Genomic DNA, 22,925 nt, shown 5'->3' on the forward strand with positions numbered 1-22,925 from the left:
GAGAATAAAAGTTCAAAAGGTGACTCTAAATGTTCGTTGAAATAATGTGATTATAAGAATTCCGCGATTTTCCTGAGTTCGGTGTTAGTGTGATAAGGTGTAGAAAAAAATGCGCACTCACCAGAATGCATATTTAAATGCGCATAAATATATATAAACTCCTGATGTCATCACAGGTCATCCAAATGGGGGCAGAGCTGGGGAGATTCCTCGCCAGGTGTATGGATCCTGGGACTTCTGATGCGGATCAAAAAAAGGGTGCCAGAGTCCCCTTTAAGGGATGGATGGGTGCAGCTCCACAGGTATAACAGGAGGCTTCCTCTCTGGAGTCTGGAAGCTGTGTAGTCTGTGAATTAATACTTCCCAGGGGAGTTAAAGTAGAAGAATCTCCGTAGTGTAGTAATTTAATGGTTTAATTAGATAAAGTAAAGCATCCAGATAAAAGCATCAAAATTCCAGGTGAATCAGTACAGGTAACACAGAGAAAATCGCTGAGTGCAATGCATGTAAATGGGACTGACCGTCCACAGTCAAAGATGGCCACCGGAGCTCCACATTGCTCCAGCGGCATGACGTCACAACGTTATTGGCTCCTCCTAAGGAGATCAGAATTCTTATCACATTATTTCAACGAACATTTATAGTCGCCTTTTGAACTTTTATGCTCATATCATTGTGTACGTTATTTAATTTTATTTATTTAGCGCTGCACTTTTTCTTTCATGTATGAATGTGAGTTAGGGACCTTAGATTGTACGCCCCTTGAGGGTTAGGGACTGATGTAAATGTACAATATATATGTAAAGTGCTGTGTAAACTGATGGTGCTATATACCGTATTTTTCGCTCCATAAGACGCACTTTTTTCCCCCAAAAAAAGAGGGGAAAATGTCAGTGCGTCTTATGGAGCGAATATGGAGCGGCCGGTCCGGTATTTCCACCGCCGCCGTGTTAGAATACCGGGCCGGCCGCTCAGCTCTGCAGCGGGATCTTACCTGTTCCTCTATCCAGCGGCGCGCTGTCTTCCCGGCTTCTGTAGTGTGGGCGTTCGGCTTGACAGCCGGGTGCCCAGTGTGCATGCGCAAGAAGCGGTGCGCTTTGTGAGTGGTAAGGCGGCACCTGGGAAAACATGACAGATCCCAGAAACCTCCGGACCAATCACAAAGCGCAGCGCTTCTCGCTCATGCGCACTGGGCACCCGGCCGTCAAGCCGAACGCCCACACTACAGAAGCCGGGAAGACAGCGCGCCGCTGGATAGAGGAACAGGTAAGGTCCTGCTGCAGAGCTGACACTAACCAAAGAACAACTCCGCGGAAGTAAGAGCGGGTACCTGTCAAATTCAGGTACCCGCTCCCCCCCCTCCCCAAAGGTCAGCAGTCATCTCCTGTACTGTCCACAGTCTCTGGTCATCTCCTGTACTATGTCTGCAGTCTCTGGTCATCTCCTGTACTATGTCTGCAGTCTCTGGTCATCTCCTGCACTATGTCTGCAGTCTCTGGTCATCTCCTGTACTGTGTCCGCAGTCTCTGGTCATCTCCTGTACTATGTCCGCAGTCTCTGGTCGTCTCCTGTAGTACGCCCGCAGTCTCTGGTCATGTCCTGTACTATGTCCGCAGTCTCTGGTCATCTCCTGTACTGTGTCCGCAGTCTCTGGTCATCTCCTGTACTGTGTCCGCAGTCTCTGGTCATCTCCTGTACTATGTCCGCAGTCTCTGGTCATCTCCTGTACTGTGTCCGCAGTCTCTGGTCATCTCCTGTACTATGTCTGCAGTCTCTGGTCATCTCCTGTACTATGTCTGCAGTCTCTGGTCATCTCCTGCACTATGTCTGCAGTCTCTGGTCATCTCCTGTACTGTGTCCGCAGTCTCTGGTCATCCCCTGTACTGTGTCCGCAGTCTCTGGTCATTCCCTGTACTGTGTCTGCAGTCTCTGGTCATCCCTGTACTGTCTGCAGTCTCTGGTCATCCCCTGTACTGTGTCCGCAGTCTCTGGTCATTCCCTGTACCATGTCTGCAGTCTCTGGTCATCTCCTGTACTGTGTCCGCAGTCTCTGGTCATCTCCTGTACTGTGTCCGCAGTCTCTGGTCATCTCCTGTACTGTGTCCGCAGTCTCTGGTCATCTCCTGTACTGTGTCCACAGTCTCTGGTCATCTCCTGTACTGTGTCCGCAGTCTCTGGTCATCTCCTGTACTATGTCTGCATTCTCTGGTCATCTCCTGTACTGTGTCCGCAGTCTCTGGTCATCTCCTGTACTGTGTCCGCAGTCTCTGGTCATCTCCTGTACTGTGTCCGCAGTCTCTGGTCATCTCCTGTACTGTGTCCGCAGTCTCTGGTCATCTCCTGTACTATGTCTGCAGTCCATTGGTTCAGAATATTTTTTTTCCTGTTTTCTGTTTTCCCCACATAGTTCAGTAAGATCGCTGGCTACTTATTAACACAAAATGGGAATGAAAAAGTTTGCTTGATTTAACCGGATTCTTTGCAAAGTGTGACTGTGTAATCTCATTTTCTCCTGCAGTTATGCCGCTCACATCAGTGCCCGAGGCGGAGAGAACAAAGTATGTTCCTCCAAGACGTATATTCTGGAGAGCTTTTACAAAGCCACACGCAGCTTGTGAATCAGACGCTTATCCCATGCTAATGCCGTCTCAGGCTTGGTTATCCCTGTATTTATATATTATACATCTTTGATTTTGGAATATAATTTTTTGATGTTAGCTCAAGCATCTGATCTGAAGAAATGTGCCCGGGATATTTTTGCATACCTTTGCAAGAAAATTAACATGAGTGTTCGCTACTTCAAACCAGCCCCAATCTCTGCCGGATCTGAGACGCGCTTTGAGCGGGCGCAGGGAAGCTTCTAACTGTTTGCCAGATGATAGTAAAATATTCCCAATTATTTGTACTTTGTGCCTTTTCTGCCTGCCTTCGTCCGGGGGTGGCCAACTGATTGTTAGATTGTTCTAGATGGTGTGGATGTCATTGTTTGGTCTTTTTTTTTTATTTTAAGATGAATTTACGCAGAGCGCAGTGAAGGAAAACTTGCAGATCCAGAAGGACCTAGAGGAAGAGCGAGCCCGCCATCAAAATCTGGTGAAGGAGTATACCCGTCTAGAGCAGAGATATGACAACTTACGGGAGGAGGTCACACTTATCAAGGTGAGCTGTGTCTTGTCAGTAAAGCTGCTTTCACACTGAATGTGATTTGACCGCACAGCGGAGGATAGGACACCAACCCCGTGGGGCATTATTTATTCATATTTATTTCAGGTACTTATATAGCGCCATCAATTTACGCAGCGCTTTACATAATAATTGTACATTCATATCAGTCCCTAACCCTCAAGGGTACAATCTAAGGTCCCTAACTCACATTCATACATACACATACTAGGGTAAATTTAGACAGGATCCAATTCACCTACCAGCATGTCTTCGGAGTGTGAGAGGAAACCGGAGTACCCGGAGGAAACCCACGCAGACACAGGGAGAACATGCAAACTCCAGGCAGGTGGTGCCGTGGTTGGGATTCAAACCAACAAACCTAGTACTGCCAGGTGGAAGTGCTAACCATTTAGCCACTGTGCTGCCCATAATAGAATGCTATGGGAGCTAACCCTCACCAAGCCCGCAGGTACACTGCACTGCTCCTATAGTGCAGTCATACTGCACCGCATTGGTGTGAAAGCAGCCTTAAAGGCTAATGCTGGCCATACACGTATAAATTGTCAAACAAATTTCACTTGCTTTTGCTTGCTGCAATTTTGAAATGAATCTAATTTCTGAATGAAAACCACATACACTGTCCGAAAATGCATTAGATCGAGAAAAGTTCTCTGTTCTGCTCCTTCAAATTTTCCCATTACTGTGGTCAAAAGGGAAAGTCGATTTGACCCCACTAACAATTAGAAAATTGAATGAACGTTCTTAAAACAAAAATTTTTGGAGAAAAATCTATGTACGGCCAGCATTAGTTCACCTTTTGGGAGCATGTAACATGTTCCAGCTCCTGGAGAATCTCCCCGATCCCCCTTCTCATTGCAACAGCGGGCCAGGGATCTTCTGCCCACACCCACTGTCACAATTTGAAAGGAACGCGGCCATGCAGGACTCTGCCCACATGGCTGTGTCATTCATTCACAGAGTTCTGTGAATGAATGACTTGCAAGTACCGACAGTGTTTGCAGCTGATGGCTTGTAGTTCTCATTGAACTACCAGGGGACTGATGAGTGCTCTAGTGGTTCATTGAGTCTGCATGTTGTTGTCTTAAAATAATGATGCTTCATATCAAGCATGGAGATCCAGCCCTTCTCCGGATGACCAGGGTGTATTTATATATATATATACTATTCCCGCAGCAACCAATAGTCCTTTTCCAGAGAGATGCATTTATTCGGATAAAGATATTTGTTACAGATGACAGAAATTCAGTTGAATACTTGTAAATGTTACAACGAACAACAGCTCTCAAAGTCCTATTCCAGATACCTCATATCAAGCATAGAGATACTACACCATCCAGCATATGTCCAATCTATAATATGCAACTAGGTAGCTTCCATGCAACCTGTATTCTGTCCCATGTATCCTGACCTGTGCTCTATCCCAAATATACTCCCTTATGCTCTGCCATCTTTGTATTCCATCCTGTGTTCTGTGTCCTGTGTTAATATACACATTTTCCCCATTCAGTACAATGGCAAGCAGTCTGATTGGCCACTTTTAGTAGCATGTTTGATCTTATGTGTCTAGACCTAGAAACTTCCCCTGACTCTCCATATATTTACCCAAAACAGGTTAACCCAACACAACAAAGGGAAGGTAATTACTTCCTGCATACATTAACATAGTAAGGTGTCCTTTTGGTGTGTAAAGTGGTCTTATCACTGGCCTGTCAGTATGTGTTTCAATGTCTTCAATATATATTACACACAATATACTACACATGTCATTCACTAACTTCCTACTGGTATGAGCAGACAGATATGGGCAGCACAGTGGCTAAGTGGTTAGCACTTCTGCCTGGCAGTACTAGGGTCATTGGTTGGAATCCCAACCACAGCACCACCTCACCACCTGCCTGGAGTTTGCATGTTCTCCCTGTGTCTGCATGGGTTTCCTCTGGGTACTCCAGTTTCCTCCCACACTCCAAAGACATGCTGGTAGGTTAATTTGCTCCTGTCTAAATTGTCCCTAATATTATTATTACACAGGATTTATAGAGCACCAACAGTTTGCTCAGCGCTTTACAATATAACAGGAGACAATACAGTTCAATACAAGAGGGATTGAACTCACTGCCCAGTGCCCCCAGCACAGTGACCATGTTTTCCCCGACAGCTTCTGGACAGTGTTTACACTCGGGAGCCAGTGGACAGGCTTTCGATCATGTGGTCACTGTGGCAGCCAACCACAATGAGACATGATTGGGAGGTCCATGTATTGGCTCCAGCGTTACAACCTCTTTAAGGGCCACCTCCTGCTGGCTGGAAAGGGTTAAACTCCAGCCAAAACATTTTAGTTATGAATAGATTGGAGACATATTAGAAACTCGGTCAAGTTTTTCCTACTGTTGGCAACCCTATTTTGGAGATTCCCCTCACTTCCTGCCCCTATGACACCGGGACAAGAAACTAGAGACATGAGTGTCACTGAGACACAAATCGCAAAAAAAAAAACCCCAAAAAAAACCTGTAGACCCGTTTCCTCTCTACTAGAAGTGTTTTTTGTAAAATATCGTATTGACTCGATATTTTATTAACTTGTATTGGTGAGAAATGTTCAGATAGAAAGTCCTTCAACTGCTTGTATAAACTCAAAAAGATGATTTAATAATAACGTTGCATAAAATTAGAAATAAAATATTGGCATACAGAATGTTTAAATAATGTCCAAAAAATATAGGTAAGTTCTTGATAATAAGATTGTATATATGTATATGTGTGTGTATGTGTGTGTGTATGTCTGTCGCATCAAGGCTGCTATAGAGTGAGAGAGACTCAAAACTTTGTTCTACTCTTAAGAGCAATCCAGCCCCCACCAACCTAAAAGTGGGTTGGTATTCTCTTGTAGTCCTACTAAGATAATTGCTTCTCTCAAAGTCTGAGTGTAACTTTATCTCTTACATAGATGGGGGAGGATGGGGGAAGGTATAGCTATTTGCTCTCATATGTGGCTTGAATGTAAAGGAAAAACCCAAGATATATGTTCACAGACTCTGAAGTCTAATTACTCACTTTTCCCAATCTAGAACAAATATAAATATAATAACTCAATTATTCTATTAAGATCCAACTCATTCATACTTATGTTAGTACTGTTAATAAGAAGATATTAGGTATTAGGTTAAGGAAAGCTTCTAACATTTCCCTCTCAAAATGATCGATTTTATCGAATCTTAATCATTTTCCTTATCTTAATCCATTTATACACATTCTCGTCACTTTCGTATCCATTCATGCTTTTTTGGATCTTAAGATAATTGATCTGCACATATCTTTAATTTGATTCTATAATGGGAAAACAAATTCTTTGATAAACCTTTTGTTATGTATCACATATAAATATTTTTACCCTTATTATTTTCCTTTTACCAAATAATTCATCCCCTTAATAAATGTATAACTGTAACATTATAGTACAATACTTTAAAATATGGCACTTAAAAAATAGATGTTTCATATTTTCCCTCCAAAATGTGTGTAGCACACAGTTCTAAATCCATACATTTTTCAAATTACCTTATTGACATTTAAACATAACATATGTTCTCTAACTTCAATCCATACATGTATATCAAATGATTTTTTTTTAAAACATACATATAACAATGTAAAGCTTGCCTAAGTTTTTCTATATGTACCTTAGAAAAACTTATCCCTAGCTTAATTAACAACAGATGTTCTAACTAAGAGTGACTCTGTTGTAACAAAAGTTTAACCCTTTCACTTCTGAAAATACATAGTGTGTGATTGCAAATGTTCATGTGAAAACTGATCTCATCTTGATATAGTAAACATATGTCAAAATAAAATGTACACACAAAAAAAACCAATATATCTGATGATGAATGAATTATTTCATCAGTAGTCAAAAGTCAATTGTTTTATAAGTTCTTCCTCTATGAGATGCCTTGAGATGTCTTGTCTTCTTCTAGCGCTCTGTAAAGTTAAAATAACTTTATTGAACATAAAAAGAACAACAAAAACAATGATGAATGAAATTCTTGTTGCAAAGCTTCTTCCAGAATAAATTTCCTTCTTGGAAAATGTATTATCATCTGAAAGGTTTAGAAATATTTGAGTTTTCTTCCTTTAACAGTTACTCTTAGGTCATTTCCTGTAACAGAAATGCAGTATCATTATTTTGGCATTGATAATTTTACATGGATTAATCCTCTTACATTTATCTGTTAACATTACATATCACAATCACAAACATTTCTAGTCATGACATGGAAGACATATTTTCATTATAACACTTCTTATTGACTTGTAGTGTTCTATTTTAGAATGCAGGCACTTCCGCCTAACAACACTAGGGTTGCTGATGCAAATCCCAACCATGGCATCACCTGCCTGGAGTTTGTATGTTCTCCCTGTGCTTGTGTGGGTTTCCTTCGGGTACTCCGGTTTCCTTCCACACTCCAAAGTCATGTGGGTAGGAGAATTGCTCCTATCTAAATTAGCCCTAGTATGTATATGTATGACTGTGAATTAGGGACCTCAGATTATACACCTCTTGAGGGTTAGGAACTTATGTGAATGTACTATATATGTAAAAAGCACTACATAAATTCACAACGCTATATAAGTACCTGAAATAAACAAAAATAAATATAACAGGACGCTACATCTCCATTATTGGTCATGATTCAAAACCTTGGTTTCAAAACCAAAGAAAAGTTTTGTATCAACCCAGAGATGACAAAGGATCATGCCTTTGATCTTATCTCTATAAAATTGGAAATATGCGTAGCTGTTTTTTGTGTTGACTTACTTCTTGTAGTGTAAGACTGATCTGCAGTAATACATACTGGTTTCAAACTTTTCTCAGTTCCTATGTTGAAAACATGAGGTACAAACTTCTCACCTACAGCTGTACAAATATGTGTTGGTATGTTTTCCTGAAAAGGTCTTTTTGTTACATCTATCTGAATGTGTTTGGAAGACAGTGTTTTGTACCATATAGGATAATTTTCACGATAATTTTCTGTTGAACCATCTTCCTCTAGGAGTTTCAGTGATGAATCAGGTGTCTGTAATATGATCTGATTAGACCTCACAATGTTTTCTGTTACTTTGACTGCAAAGAAAACACTTAACAATTTTTTCATATGTGCATCAAAGTGTTTCTCCATATTTGTCAAAGTTCTTGAGAAGAAACCTATTATTTTCTGATTACCTTCTTTTAATTGTGACAAAGTTGCTGAGATTGCATTATTGGAAACATTGGTTTCTAAAACAAAAGGAATTTTACTACAAAACTCAACAGTATTTAATGTAGTAGCATTCTGCAAATCCCATTTCAATAGTTCAAAAGCTTCTTTCTCAGTTTGATCCCATTGATCAAATACTCCATCTTTTTGTCTCAAACGATCAAATAATGATCTAGACTTCTCTGCAAAATTGGGTATAAAATCTTTACAATGATTTACTTCACTCAAAAACTGACGCAAAGCCTTGCGGTTTGTTGGAATTGGATAAGCAGAAATAGTTCTAACTTTTTCTTGCAACAACTGTCTCTGTCCATGACTAATTTGCATATGAAGGAATTCCACCTGTCTTTTCATCAACTGAACTTTCTCTGTATTCAATTTCAATCCTGCTGTTTGTAACAACGTAAATATTTCAGACAAAAGAGTGATATGTTCAGTTATATTTTGTGTAGACAAGAGAAGCTTGTCTACATGCTGGACAATACATTCTGGCCTAGAGAATTTAGATAATATTTCTCCCAAATACTCATGAACAATGCCATCACTTAAATCTAAGCCTGGGGCTAATCTTGTGAATGTATAAGTTTCTTTGTTGAAGCTAAAGGCAAGTTTATATTGACAACTCTTAGCTAAGGGTACTGACAAATGGCTATTGGCGATTTCAAGTACTGAGAATATTTTGGCCTTGGCATCCAGATGTGACATTATGTTACAATCCGGAACAATAGATTTGTTATTTGTGATGCATTTGTTCAATGTCCTGAAGTCAACTGATAAAGAATATGAATTATCAGCTTTGATAGGCCAAATACAATTATTCACCACAGATTGTACTTTCTTTAAAATTCCTTGCTGTAAAAACTCATCTACAATGGAAGAAATTGGATGAAGTGATTCTAATGGCAATTTGTATTGAGGTTGAGGCTTAGGGTCTCTACCTTCAATGTCAACTTCAAAATTTGTAAACAAACCTACATCATTTTTGCTTTGACTCCAAAGATCCTTATGTGATATAACCAATTGTTCCAATTCAAGATTGGTTCCTGTATGTGGCCATTTATGATCTGAAGACATGTCAGCAGTTGCTGTACAAATACTTCCAACATTACAGTACATGGAAGAATCAATTGATGTTGATTTGGGCCTTCCACTTTCATCCAATAAATTTGGAGCAACATATTCCAACAGTAAAGAAGAAGAATCTCGATTTGATCCTGATTTAAATTTTGGCAATGGCAATAAACCATTCCTGTTAATGACAACAGCACTGTTTACCATATTGTTTAAGCTGTTGTTAACTCTCAGTGAACTGATCTTTTTAACTTCTGAGGCATAAGGCAACTCAGACAGACTATTGTTGGAACATGGAGGAGCAGATTGTTCAGAAATTATATTTTGATCTTCTAATTCCAAAGCTTTTCTTTGTAAATCTAATTTATAATGAATACAATCTCTTTTCAAATGACCAAATCGTTTACAATAGAAACAAATAGTATTTCCTGTCTGCTCTGAGACTCTCGTCCTGCCTGTGACGTGTTCATCATCATAACTGGGTGTGGCTAAGCACATGGTCTCTCTCTCTTCTCCATTTTGAACAATTAAACTTTCCTTCTTCTGATTGTTTAATTTAAGCCTTCTAAATGTATCAATAACTTTGGCTGCGTGATCTAAATCATTTTTTCCAGTAGCAATAATAACAGATGCTGGATCAAGATACTTGAATTTTTTAACAAAAGCATTTACCATAGAAGGAGTCTCATTGTCTAAATTAAATATCATTTTGTATACTTTAGAAAATCTATTTTTAAATTCAAAAGGATCATCATTAATCGTAGCTCTTAAGGAGTCTAAGATTTCCAAAGAAGGAATTTCCTGTCCAGTAGTAAATATTAATAATTGACGCAGTCGGTCTGATGCATTGCTATGCACTTCCTCATCATCCTCAATATATGGCGTTTTGATTAATCTACATGCCATAACGCTGGGGAGCCATAAACAGAATAGAAAATTTCTTTGCTCCTGATTTAAACAAAAATTATTACAAAAATTTTCATAAACCTCCATGTTATAGAAAGCATCGGCGTCCATATCATAGGCTGGCATATCCTTCAAAATTTTCATGAGCTGATCAAGGATTTTAAGATTAAGTTTTGCAGCTTTATCCCTTAATTTTCTCTTACACATTTCTTCCTGATTAGTAGGATCTCCTTCTATAGACTGGATCTCTGGAACAAAAGATTTTTGTTTCTCTGCCTTAGTATTCACACAAATTCTTTTTACATCATTCTGCAGGTCAGATAACTGAATGTCTTTTGTTTGAATTGCGCTTTGCATATCATCTATTTGCTCAGTCAAAATCTGGCAATTAGCACATACACTGCTCTGATCTTGCTTCATTACACATGTAGCAGTCTTAGGAACATCAAAAATCATGGCGTTAAAAACATGAACTAACTTCATTACATTTCTAACTTGTTTGCTCAGTTTCTTAAAGGAAAACTTAGATTTTTCTATCTTAATATTAGCCTGTAAGCACTCATTATACATGTACCGCCAAAGTTCATTATCTTTAACAAATGTAGACAGATTCTTGAATTCTAACTTACTCTCTCTAGATAATTCATCAATAAAATCCATTACTTACCGATTAAGAAGGTCTTTCTTTACATAACGCGTCTTTTCTCTCTTGGCGGGAAATGACATCACCAAGGAACAGCGTTTCTTGCAATTGCGCAAAATTCTCACCAATTCTGCATTTAGGTTCTCGATTATGCCGACGATTCATCTGTTGCAGACTTTACTTCTCCTGAAAGCTTGATTTCATAGTTTGCTGAATTTGCAAACAGCTTCCCTCTCATCAAGATGAAAGAGAAAAAAGTCAAAAATAAGCGATCGGCGGAAACTAATCGAACTGGAGGCTCGCCACTGTAAAATATCGTATTGACTCGATATTTTATTAACTTGTATTGGTGAGAAATGTTCAGATAGAAAGTCCTTCAACTGCTTGTATAAACTCAAAAAGATGATTTAATAATAACGTTGCATAAAATTAGAAATAAAATATTGGCATACAGAATGTTTAAATAATGTCCAAAAAATATAGGTAAGTTCTTGATAATAAGATTGTATATATGTATATGTGTGTGTATGTGTGTGTGTATGTCTGTCGCATCAAGGCTGCTATAGAGTGAGAGAGACTCAAAACTTTGTTCTACTCTTAAGAGCAATCCAGCCCCCACCAACCTAAAAGTGGGTTGGTATTCTCTTGTAGTCCTACTAAGATAATTGCTTCTCTCAAAGTCTGAGTGTAACTTTATCTCTTACATAGATGGGGGAGGATGGGGGAAGGTATAGCTAATTGCTCTCATATGTGGCTTGAATGTAAAGGAAAAACCCAAGATATATGTTCACAGACTCTGAAGTCTAATTACTCACTTTTCCCAATCTAGAACAAATATAAATATAATAACTCAATTATTCTATTAAGATCCAACTCATTCATACTTATGTTAGTACTGTTAATAAGAAGATATTAGGTATTAGGTTAAGGAAAGCTTCTAACATTTTTGTTGCTGTCTCTTTTTTACAAGGAGAGATTTTTAAGCACTTCCTGTCTCTCTGATACACTGTCACCATTACAGGGAGCCAGAATAAATCCCTTGAATGGGTCACAGACTGTGAAATAAAGAAAGAAACTTCCCAGATTATTCTAATGGCATATAATTTTCTTAGCAAACCCCTGGACACCGTAGAAATCCATCCAACCAGAGCAGCTTGGAATCCGACTCCAACTACCCTTCCATTTCCACGTCTGAAATTGGGGACACTGAAGACACCATTATGGAGGTAGAGGTAAGGCCACCGCAAACAGGCTGTGAAAAGGAATACCAGATTATCAGCAATTCACAAGAGGAGCACTGAGTTGGGTCTTAGCATTCTTTGCTCACAGGGGAGCTGAGCTGCTGAATCACTGCAGGGGGGTGGGAGCAGGTTAAGCTAAGCTGCTTAGCCACCTCTGGAGAGGGAGAGCAGGTAGAGCTGAGCTGCTGAGTTGCTGCTGTGAAGGGGGGTAGCAGGTGGAGCTGAACTGCTGAGTTACTGCTGTGAAGGGGGGAGCAGGTGGAGCTAAGCTGCTGAGTTATTGCTGTGAAGGGGGGGAGCAGGTGGAGTTGAGCTGCTTAGCTACTGTTATGAAGGAGGGGAGCAGGTGGAGCTAAGCTCTGAGTTGCTGTTGTGAAGGGGGAGAGCAAGTAGAGCAGAGCTTCTGACTTAAGGGGGGAGCAGGTGGAGATCAGCTGCCAAGTTACTGCTGTTAAGTGGAGAACAGGTGGAGCTAAGCTGCTGAGCTACTTCTGGAGAGGGAGAGCAGGTAGAGCTGAGCTGCTGAGTTACTGTTGTGAAGGGGGAGCAGGTGGAGCTCAGCTGCCAAGTTACTGCTGTCAAGCGGGGAGCAGGTGGAGCTGACCTGCTGCATTATTGTATGGAGAAGGATGAGAGGTGAGCTGAGATGTAGGGTCACTGCTGGGATTGGAGAACAGAGGCAGATGAGTTGCTGTAATTGAAAGTGCTTCTGCTGTTATCCTGAGGGTGAACTACTCCAGAGTGGTTGCAGCTGCAGAGGTCAATGAGGATTTTTTTTAAACTCATTTACTGCTTGTTAAGCATTTGTAAATATCTGAATGTCCATAGCCTGGCCACAGTTGTACTTTAATGGCCTCCTCCCCAACATCACAATACTTACCTCTCCTTCGCTGTCCTGCCACTCTGTTCAGCCTCCAGCAATAGAGAGAGGAGGCCCTGTGTAAGTTTCAAATCATTCTAACCAGAGATTAAACAGGACTGATGATCATCATCCTAATCCAACACTTTTTCCCAGGCAAATTAATAGTCATATGGGATCCTGAATATGTAGGTCTCATCTGGACATGTAGTGCATTTAAAATGCAAATATAGGAATACATTTTAGCCATGTGATCTTATCTTGGAACAGGAAGCTGGGCTGGAAAAGGCTGCGATGGACATGACTCTGTTCCTGAAACTTCAGAAGAGGGTGAGGGAGCTGGAACTGGAGAGGAAGAAACTGCAGAACCAGTTAGAGAAGAAGGAGCAGCAAGAAAATAAGAAGTCACAGGTAACGAGAATGATCTTTGTCTCCTGATTTTATTTTCATGTCTTTCTCCATGACACATCTTCTGAAGTCGTGTCCTCTATTTTCTCAGGTCATTGAAACGTCAAATGACACAGATCGTGATACAGACATCGCCTACAACAACCTGAAGGTAACGGAAAATTGATAGAGCAGAACTCCATGGGAAGTATGGGAGCATGCATGAGACTGTTCTGTTGGCCTATAGACAATATGGGTTGTAGGCACACACCTAGACCATTGTGGACATCTGACCATCACATCTATATAGGCAGGTGCCTAAAAAAACAGAATTACACAAACATGAGTGAACCATGACATTAGAACAAAGATCAGCCTAAAGTTGGAATAAAGCATCCACACCAATGTAAAAAAGTAAAGAGTTTTTTCCCAATTTTTTTAAATTTGACCTTTGCTTTTACCATGCAGGACAAGGTAACAGGCTCACTGAATTGCAGCAACTGCATATACTCATCTTTCCTTTGCTTGCCTGTTCACCACTGGAGTAAGGGCAATTGCATCAATTCGTGTCAATGCATTGTCATGCGTCGGCAAGCGGTGTGCTACATTAAGCATCCCGTTAAACAAGAATAGGCTGAAAACATGCATTATGGCAGCAGAGTGGTGTAAATGAGTCCTAAGTAAAGAATAGCCGTGTGTCAGTTCCAAGTTGGTCTAGTCACAGCTCACACAAGGCTAAGAACTCTGTCAGACCTCACATGACATCAGTTGGATCTGTCAATAGCTCAGCGCTGCAATGTGAGTGGAAGGTGAGAATGTCACATGCTTCCCATTCCTGGAAGTGAGAACAGGCAGCTGACAGGAAGCAGTTGTCAGATTTCAGGTGACCCCTGTCCCTTAAAAGCACTAAAAACACTGTATGACATTGATGTCCACAAAATTACAGATCACGCAATGCAACTGGGAATTGTGCATGCGTGATGACATCATGTCCGGTTTCGCCCTACGCACGTTTCTTCAAAATGTATGTCATCAGGGGCACGGAACACATATAAATACACATGCACAGTGGCTAAATGGTTAGCATTTTCCGCCTGGCAGTGCTAAGGTCGTTGGTTCGAATGCCAGTCATGGCACCACCTGCCTGGAGTTTACATGTTCTCCCTGTGCCTGCATGTGTTTCCTCTGGGTACTCCAGTTTCCTCCCACACTCCAAAGACATGCTGGTAGGTGAATTGGCTCCTGTCTAAATTGTCTCTAGTATGTGTATGTATGAATGTGAGTTAGGGACCTTAGATTGTACACCCCTTGAGGGTTCATGACTGATGTGAATGTACAATATATATATAAAGCGCTGCGTACATTTACGGCGCTATATAAGTACCTGAAATAAATAAATGAACCGAAACAATATCAAAATGCCCACTACGGGATCGTTCACAAAGCACTGCACTATTTGCGCATGTGCATTGGGCACCCGGCTGTGAAGCTGCATGCTGTCACAGCCGGGTGCCCACACTTAAGATTTCAGCGCCAGGGAGAGAGGACATCTGGTGAAATGGGCTGTGGCGAGAACACTGCTGGACCCAGGGACAGGTAAGTGTCTGTTTTTTAAAAGTCAGCAGCTACAGTTTTTGTAGCTACTGACTTTTTCTTTTTTTTTTAATTTTGACCGGAGCTCCGCTTTAAGTGTTGGTATATCATTTGCTAGCAGTAACAATGTGGAAATGTGTACAAATAGTGCATCTACTGGCGGGTTCCACAAGATATACAACTATGTTACACAGGGGATTCGGAAAAACAAAAATTGCTCTGTTATTGCTATAGATAGATGCATCATGTGGTATTATACTATGCCTATGATTAGACATTGCTGTTCTCACGGCATGGGGCATTGTGCATGAGGACTTAAAAAGGCATACTACAGCGCATACAACAGCGCATACAACAGCGCATACTACAGCGCATACTACAGCGCATACTACAGCGCATACTACAGCACATACTACAGCTCATACTACAGCGCATACTACAACGCATACTACAGCGCATACTACAGCGTATACAATAGCGCATACTACAGCGCATACAATAGCGCATACAATAGCGCATACTACAGCACATACTACAGCTCATACTACAGTGCATACTACAGCACATACTACAGTGCATACTACAGCACATACTACAGCGCATACTACAGCACATACTACAGCACATACAATAGCGCATACTACAGCGCATACTACAGCGCATACAATAGCACATACTACAGCACAAAGTAGTTAAGTACATCCAGCCTTATATATTGGGTAGATGACAACAGCTCTTCTTCTGTAGAGGTCAGAATATTTCTTAGCATCTGATTAGAAGGAGTTGCAGCAGTGGCAGCTTCTGTACATCACAGAGACTAATGAGTAAAAGTAATAAAGCCGCTCGGGAGTCGCATTTCTCCCCAGGCACAGATCAGAGAGCAGCCGAGCGCTATGTAAGTAATGTACTGTCATCCTGTGTGATGCTCAGCCAATAGCTGCCGTCTTCTCCTGTCTTATGCACTATCCATCAGTGTTCACAGAGAAGCAGTGTAGCTCTATGGCTTCTGTAATGAACTCATTTATTACAAGGAGCATCTTGGGGTATAAACACTATTCTACACACTAAAGTCAAACTCTAGCTATGTTTAAAGTTGTTATTTTAGTTTTCTTCCTAATATTTGGGTAGAGGTGGCTTGGATCAAAAAAAGCAGAGGGCCTTTCCCTCTTCTCAAGTCTCTATTCTCCCCTTCTTTTTTCACAGTTACATAGTTAGTCTGGCTGAAAAAAGACAAAAGTCCATCCAATTCAACCATTAAAAAACAAAAAAACAAAAAAAAAAGTTATAATCCTACACCCACAGTTGATGCAGTGGAAGGCAAAAAAAAAAACCCAGCAAAGCATGATCCAATTTGCTCCTGCTGGGAAAAAAATTCCTTCCTGATCCTCCGAGAGGCAATCGGATATTCCCTGGATCAACTTTTCCTGTAAATGTTAGTATCCATTTATATTCATAGTTTCTTCTTTCATACATCTCACTTCACTGAAAATAACTGAAAAACTGGTATGCTCAGATTGTGGTAGACTACCCCGCATTAGACTTCACCTTCTCTACCAATAACCCAATGTAATCAGAAGGGGGATCCTTCCCTAAAGGCGAGTAGACATACGGGTGGCCAGCCTCACGAGGCTCTTAAACACTCCTAATGTTGAGCTCTGGATTGCCACCCATCTACCACTTAATTTTTGTGCTACGGTCTTTGACGGCCCTGCTAATAATGTACTGCATCTGTTCCTTGCTTGTGATAATGACATCATAGTCCATCGAGGTCTTATATTTGCATATGCTTGGCGAGAAGAGGTTAAAATACAACTAAAATCTCCCATATGACAGTTTAATAATACTTAATTTAGTTACTATAACTCGGACTAAACCACAAGACTCAGAGTAAACTAAATATTTCCTTTACCTTCCCTGACTGAGCCAAATCAATTGTGATTCATCCACTTCCCCTCCCAGACACTGCAGCTCACAGTGGGAGGGTTTCAGCAGCAGAGGCAGTGCTGTCAATCCAGAAAGCAGTGGGCTAGGTGTGGCCAGGTGTTGATTGACAAGTTGCAATCTTGTGAATCGTCAGTAAGAATGCTCATAGCCATGCCCTGCCCCCTGCACCATCTCCTCCTACTGGAATGCACACACTGGCAGATACAAATCTTATATACAATCTGGTGCACTGATTAGAGTTGAGGACCAGCTTAGTAATTACACACCCTTCTAAGGTCCCTCCAGCTGCCTACAGCTTGAACCCCGGTGTTAATCACCCTTCCACTGTCCACATTTCGCCCCCCGCACCAGACACACCACAAAAGGTAGCCTGCCCCACCACCCAACAGTTTATCCGCAGAACGGTCTGCTAGGATACCCCACACACACAGATCTCCGTCTGGCCGATCTGTTACCTTTTACAATCTGCACGCAATCTGCCCACACACAGTGCAATTGCATACAGATTGGCAATGAGCTCGACCGAGCATTTAAAGGCACTAAAATACAATATAATCGAATCTAATCTAATCTCTCCAATCTAATCTCTCCGAAGATATGAGCACGTGCTTAAATACACAGAAGTCACTAATTTTAAGATTTAAGTTCCCGAAAGTGGGCAGTGCATAAAATATGTACAAAATATTAAAAGTTACAGAAATACAAGAAGACACACAAATGACTATTCACTAAAAAATATAGTTTAAATATGTAGTTTAGATAAAACTTTTACCAAGATCTATCCTGCGACTGGAGCAAGTCAGAGCATCAGCAATCCGTCAGTCAAATCGAACTGGCTCCATACAAATCACAAATGTCCCAATGCCCGGGTACTCTTTTTATGGGGATATGGACGTAGGCGGGACATTAGTCCTCAGCCAATTGACCATGGGGGGCTGCTCCTGTACCTGCTCACAGGATGTTCTGGATGCTGACCTGCCCAAGTTCAATCAGACTAAGACCCGACTTGAAATACCAAGTCGGGGATTGGATTTCAGGCACCAGCGCATCGTCCCGATCACGACAGTATCAAACACCGTTCGACTGTCGCAATCCAGCGCCACCTAACCATTTCCTGCATTTTCACAGAATGCCCAGAATGCACAGAATGCCCTAACAGAAGGGAGCATTTTCATCTCTCTGCAACTAATATTTTAGCTTTTATGAGAGATGAAACATACCCCTTTTGATTTATGGATATACTCCTTTTAGAGCTTCCATTGTCAGGCAGACAACCTCTCTGGAACCACTAATTGATGACCACTGTCTGAGTATCTCATTTCCCCAATGACAAGGACTGAATATACATCCTTAATGACAATGGAATGTCCCTACAGAATATACATCCTTAATGACAATGGAATGTCCCTACAGTTACGATTACATATTGCTACTGATCACATCTTATCTACTCAAATTTGTACATTTGTCACATGCACATTACATCATGTCACATGTACGTTACATGCGACTTCAAGTGAAGTTGCACGATTTCAAAATCTGATCCAGTGCTAACCAGGGGTAAGGCACGAAGGAGTTAAGCAGGTCTTTCAATAAACTGTATAAGTACATGCAATGCATTTTTTTCATTGTTCGAGGAGCGATGGTAAATTTACACATTACAGTGGTTGTAAAGGCTCAAGGTTTTCTACCCTCATGCATTCGATGCATGAAAGTATAAAATCTTCTGTGTGCAGCAGTGCCCCTAGCCTCCTCAATACTTACCTGAGCCTCATCGAGATCCAGCAGTGTGCACGACAGCCTCGGCTGTCCCGGGTCTCTGCCTCCTCATTGGCTGAGACAGCAAGCGGGAGCCATTGGCTCCCATTGCTGTCAATCACTGCCAATCAGCCAATGAGGGGAGAGAGGGGTGAGGCCAAGCTTTGGCTCCATGCGTGAATGGACACATGGAGCAGCGGGTGTCCCCCATAGCAAGCTGCTTGCTATGGGGGCACCCGACAGAAAGGAGGAGCCAGGAGAGCCTGCGGTGGACCCGAGAAGAGGAGGATCCAGGCTGCTGTGTGCAAAACCACTACACAGAGCAGGTAAGTATAGCATGTTTGTTATTTAAAAAAATGAACCTTTAGTATCGCTTTAAAGCCTATAGTATATTTCTCTGCACTGAGCAGATATTATTGACTATTTACCTCCTTTAATATCTATACTGCAGAGGCAAGAGTTGGAATCTGAAAATAAGAAGCTCAAGAATGACCTGAATGAGCTTAGGAAAGCAGTTGCTGATGCAGCAAATGAGGAAGACTCCAATGAGGAGCCCAGCGGTTACACCCTCCTACTGAACCAGCTGAAATCTGCCCACGAGGAACTGGAAGTACGCAAAGAAGAGATTCTCATTCTCAGGACACAGATTGTAAACTCTGCTCAGCAGAAAGACCCAGAGAAGAAAGTAGTAAGTGACAACTTAAAAGTAAATTTGTGCTTTTCCATGTATAGCAAAGCAACAGGGTCTCTTCAAGCCCCCCCAGCAGCACATACTAATCATTCCTGTTTCTCCCCCTACCCCCAGTTCTAGGTGTGGGGGAGTAGTATAAGTCTCCATATTACAGCTGTACTGCTTGGGGATTTGCCAAGTTCTCCTACAATGGGGTTGGGGTATGTACGTACCCTGTGTATAGGCATCTAGGGAAGAATGGGGGTGGGGTATTAAAACGCGTTGCTCTGCCCTTCACGGGCAAAGTGCATTTTTACTTTTAAGAGGGAATTTTCAAAACGTGCAAAAAATATATAAACAAAAGTGCTTCATTGCAGATAAAGCGCTAGTGACATTACATAGCCTTCCCACAACCCCCCAGCAAACCAAAGAAACTGTGACCTTAAAAGATTGGAATCCTGGCATCACTTCTTGTGTTCCCTCCATGTTTGCTTTCCTCTATTTCTCTTGTTATCCCACAAACTAGCAACATAACACAGGTTAATTGGTTTCACCCATTGGGGTTGATTTACTAAAACTGGAGAGTGCAGAATCTGGTGCAGCTGTCCATGGTAGCCAATCAGCTTTTAACTTCAGCTTGTTCAATTAAGCTTTGACAACAAAAAAAACTGGAAGCTGATTGGTTTCTATGCAGAGCTACACCAGATTTTGCAGCATGCAGTTTTAGTAAATCAATTCCATTGCATCTTACTACATCCTCCTTTAAAAATACATCAGAAAACAGCTGGTAAAGTGTATTTGAAAAGCAGCCAAAAAAAGACTTGGGATGAACTTTCATCTGAACCAGTGAAGATTTATCAGACTTATGATAATATTTCAATCATTCTGTTGAAGAAGGGGATCTTTTTGGTGAGGCACTTGACAAATTCATCCAAGATGTCACAGGAGGAAAGGTCTTTTTTCTCCAGCGGAAAGTTCAAATCCCCTTTCTCAGGAGCCTCTACCTCAGTGCTGTATCCAGGCTTTTGCTTCTAAGCCTACGTTCTGCCCTTCCTTTTGGTGAAAGAAGTGTTTCTTTGTCTTACCCAAAGCACCCTTCCAACAAAGAGGCACCCTCACTCCTAAGATTGGGGGGACATCTGGTACAGTTTGCCTGTCTCTGTGTCACAGATGTCCTAAACCTGTTGGTTCAATAGAGGGTACAATATAAAGTTCAAAACTCAACCCCCTCACCGCTTTCCTCTCTCAAATCAGCCAAAACCTGCCTAGGTACCGTCAGATTTGTAGAATGCCCCTTAACCATTTCTTGTTCCAGGGAACAGTCATGCCAGTACCTATAGAGGACAGGTTTAAACGATTCTATTCAAACTTGTTCTGGTACCAAAGCCCGACAGAGGTGTTCATCATATCCTGGACCTAAAATCCCTGAATAGCTTCATATTCCAATATTATACTTGGTATCCGCAAGGTCAGTTATTGCCCCTCTAAGACAAATGGGATACTTAGCATCCATAGGCCTCCAAGATGCCTACCTGCATACTCCCATGTATCCACCTTATCAGCTCCTGCTATGCTTTGCAGTAGGAGACAATCACATGACATTTAGCCTCTCCTTTGCTCCCACAGTATTCCCAAAGGTCCTTTCACTTTTAAGAACTCAGGGCATTCAGTTGTCTAGACAACCTTCTTCTGAAGGACTCATCTCCACAGGACAATCTAACTGCTTCAGGTTTTAAGTTGGGTGATCAGCTTTCACAAATCTGCTTTCTAACCTTCTCTTCACCTGGAATGCATAGGTCTAATTTTACACACAGCCCAAGCAAAAGTCTTCTTTCCAAACAAATAGCTGCTCTCTCTCAGCATTCACATTCAGGACTTCAGATCAAAGAGATGTCTTTCTGTTAGATTCTCCATGAGAGTTTGGAGTGTCATTGTGGCATCCTTTCAAGGCTGTCCCATTCATCCAATTTCACTTGAGACACATCTACCAGGCTCCTTCTCTCGACCTACCCATTCTCATATCCAGCCAAGCAAGTAATTCCCTAGCTTAGTGGATCTCCACCCCTGCCTTTACAATGGGGAAGTAATTTCTGTAATATCACAGGAAAGTGATAGCGACAGATCCCAGTATTTCAGGCTCACCAGTTCCTCACAGTTTCAGCAAGACCATCTTTTCTACCTAAGGTGGTATTGCCTTCCACCTCCATAAAGTCATAGTCTTTCCTTCTTCTGTTCCAAAGCACTCAAAGAAAATTGCTCTTTGCTGCTTGGAAGTAGTCAGGACCATCAGAGTGTACCTCAAAGCAACAACCTCTATCAGGAAGATGAATTCCCTATTCACCTACTTTCAGGACCTCACAAGGAGCATCCTGCTTCCATGTCCACCATCTCTAGACAGATAAGACAGCTTGCCAAAGCTTGCACTCTACAGGACAAAACTCCTCCTGTGCTTCTTCTGCACTCACTCCACCAGATCAGTGACTGTTTGCTGGCCATTCTGACATCAAGGCTCTGTTGCCCAGCTTTCTAAGGCCACCACCTGATCCTCTGTTCATACTTTTTCTACCAGGTTCATACCGAGTGCTACAAGGTGGACAATCCAATCTTCTGTGGATGCAGCTTTCAGATGCAAGGTCCTTGCAGCGGCACTCTGAATTTGGGTCTGTTGACCCTTGTGTTGCTTGGCCTGTTGGTAGTTTCTTTTTGCCTAGTTGTTACCCACCCTTCTCATTCATTACTTGAGGACATCCCAGGATCTATGAATATTTAGCCTGTGTCCTGTACTGTACGATTAAGATAAAAGGAATTAAATCTTGGAGTACAGTACAGGACTCAGGTCACGCTCCCCTCTGTTCCTTTGTTACTCTGCATTGCTTGCTAAAAAATTGAGGATGCACTAAGTGGGGTCAGAATAAAAGGGAGGGGGGAGCCCAGGGGGTGTGACCTCAAAAGCTTTCCATTGTTCATTCACCTGAAGGTAGCAGCCTATAATCCAGGGCCTATAAATATTCAGCCAGAGTCCTGTACTTTTCAAGATATGGAATTTACAAGTAAAAAATCCTTTTTTGTCTCATGTACAAAAAATACACTTGATTACAAAACAGCCTATGAGCTCATCTACAAAATTATTCTTCGCAGACCGCTAACCAATGATTAAAATGATTAGAATGATGAGCGGTTTTCAGGAACATCATCCCATTTCATTTTTGTTTTGTTTTTTTGTTTTTTTGCAACAGCAATCACTTGCGTTTCTTGTTTTTATGACTTTTACGATCGCCTACATTTCATTAATTTAGTCCAGTTGTCATCTGATTAGAGAAGAATTTGTCTGGCCTATGGCCAGCCTGTGAAGGTCCTGAGCTGGATTATTTTCCTGCTTCTGGTAGTACAAGCACAGCAAAAAGGTTAACTCAGT

General features: G+C 41.4%; 1 protein-coding gene and 1 long non-coding RNA gene across 3 annotated transcripts in view; one reads left to right on the plus strand and one right to left on the minus strand.

Annotated features, from left to right (window-relative positions):
- Positions 1 to 22,925, plus strand: part of MYO5B (myosin VB) — a 424,200-nt gene that overhangs the window by 358,089 nt on the left and 43,186 nt on the right. For both annotated transcript variants that reach the window (XM_089681603.1, XM_089681604.1), the window contains exons 24-28: positions 3,011 to 3,159; positions 12,171 to 12,290; positions 13,429 to 13,569; positions 13,658 to 13,717; positions 19,292 to 19,528. In XM_089681603.1, the coding sequence (XP_089537729.1) occupies positions 3,011 to 3,159; positions 12,171 to 12,290; positions 13,429 to 13,569; positions 13,658 to 13,717; positions 19,292 to 19,528 (707 nt within the window). The remainder of the gene's footprint in view (positions 1 to 3,010; positions 3,160 to 12,170; positions 12,291 to 13,428; positions 13,570 to 13,657; positions 13,718 to 19,291; positions 19,529 to 22,925) is intronic.
- Positions 7,165 to 11,321, minus strand: LOC149459138 (uncharacterized). The gene is made up of 2 exons (XR_016313338.1): positions 11,083 to 11,321; positions 7,165 to 7,339 (listed from the first exon to the last, which is right to left on the minus strand). It is a non-coding gene; the product is annotated as an uncharacterized LOC149459138 (long non-coding RNA).

Source organism: Staurois parvus, unplaced genomic scaffold, assembly GCF_062004578.1.
Source record: "Staurois parvus isolate SC_StPar_1 unplaced genomic scaffold, SC_StPar_1.0 ptg000272l, whole genome shotgun sequence".
Lineage (NCBI taxonomy): Eukaryota > Metazoa > Chordata > Amphibia > Anura > Ranidae > Staurois > Staurois parvus.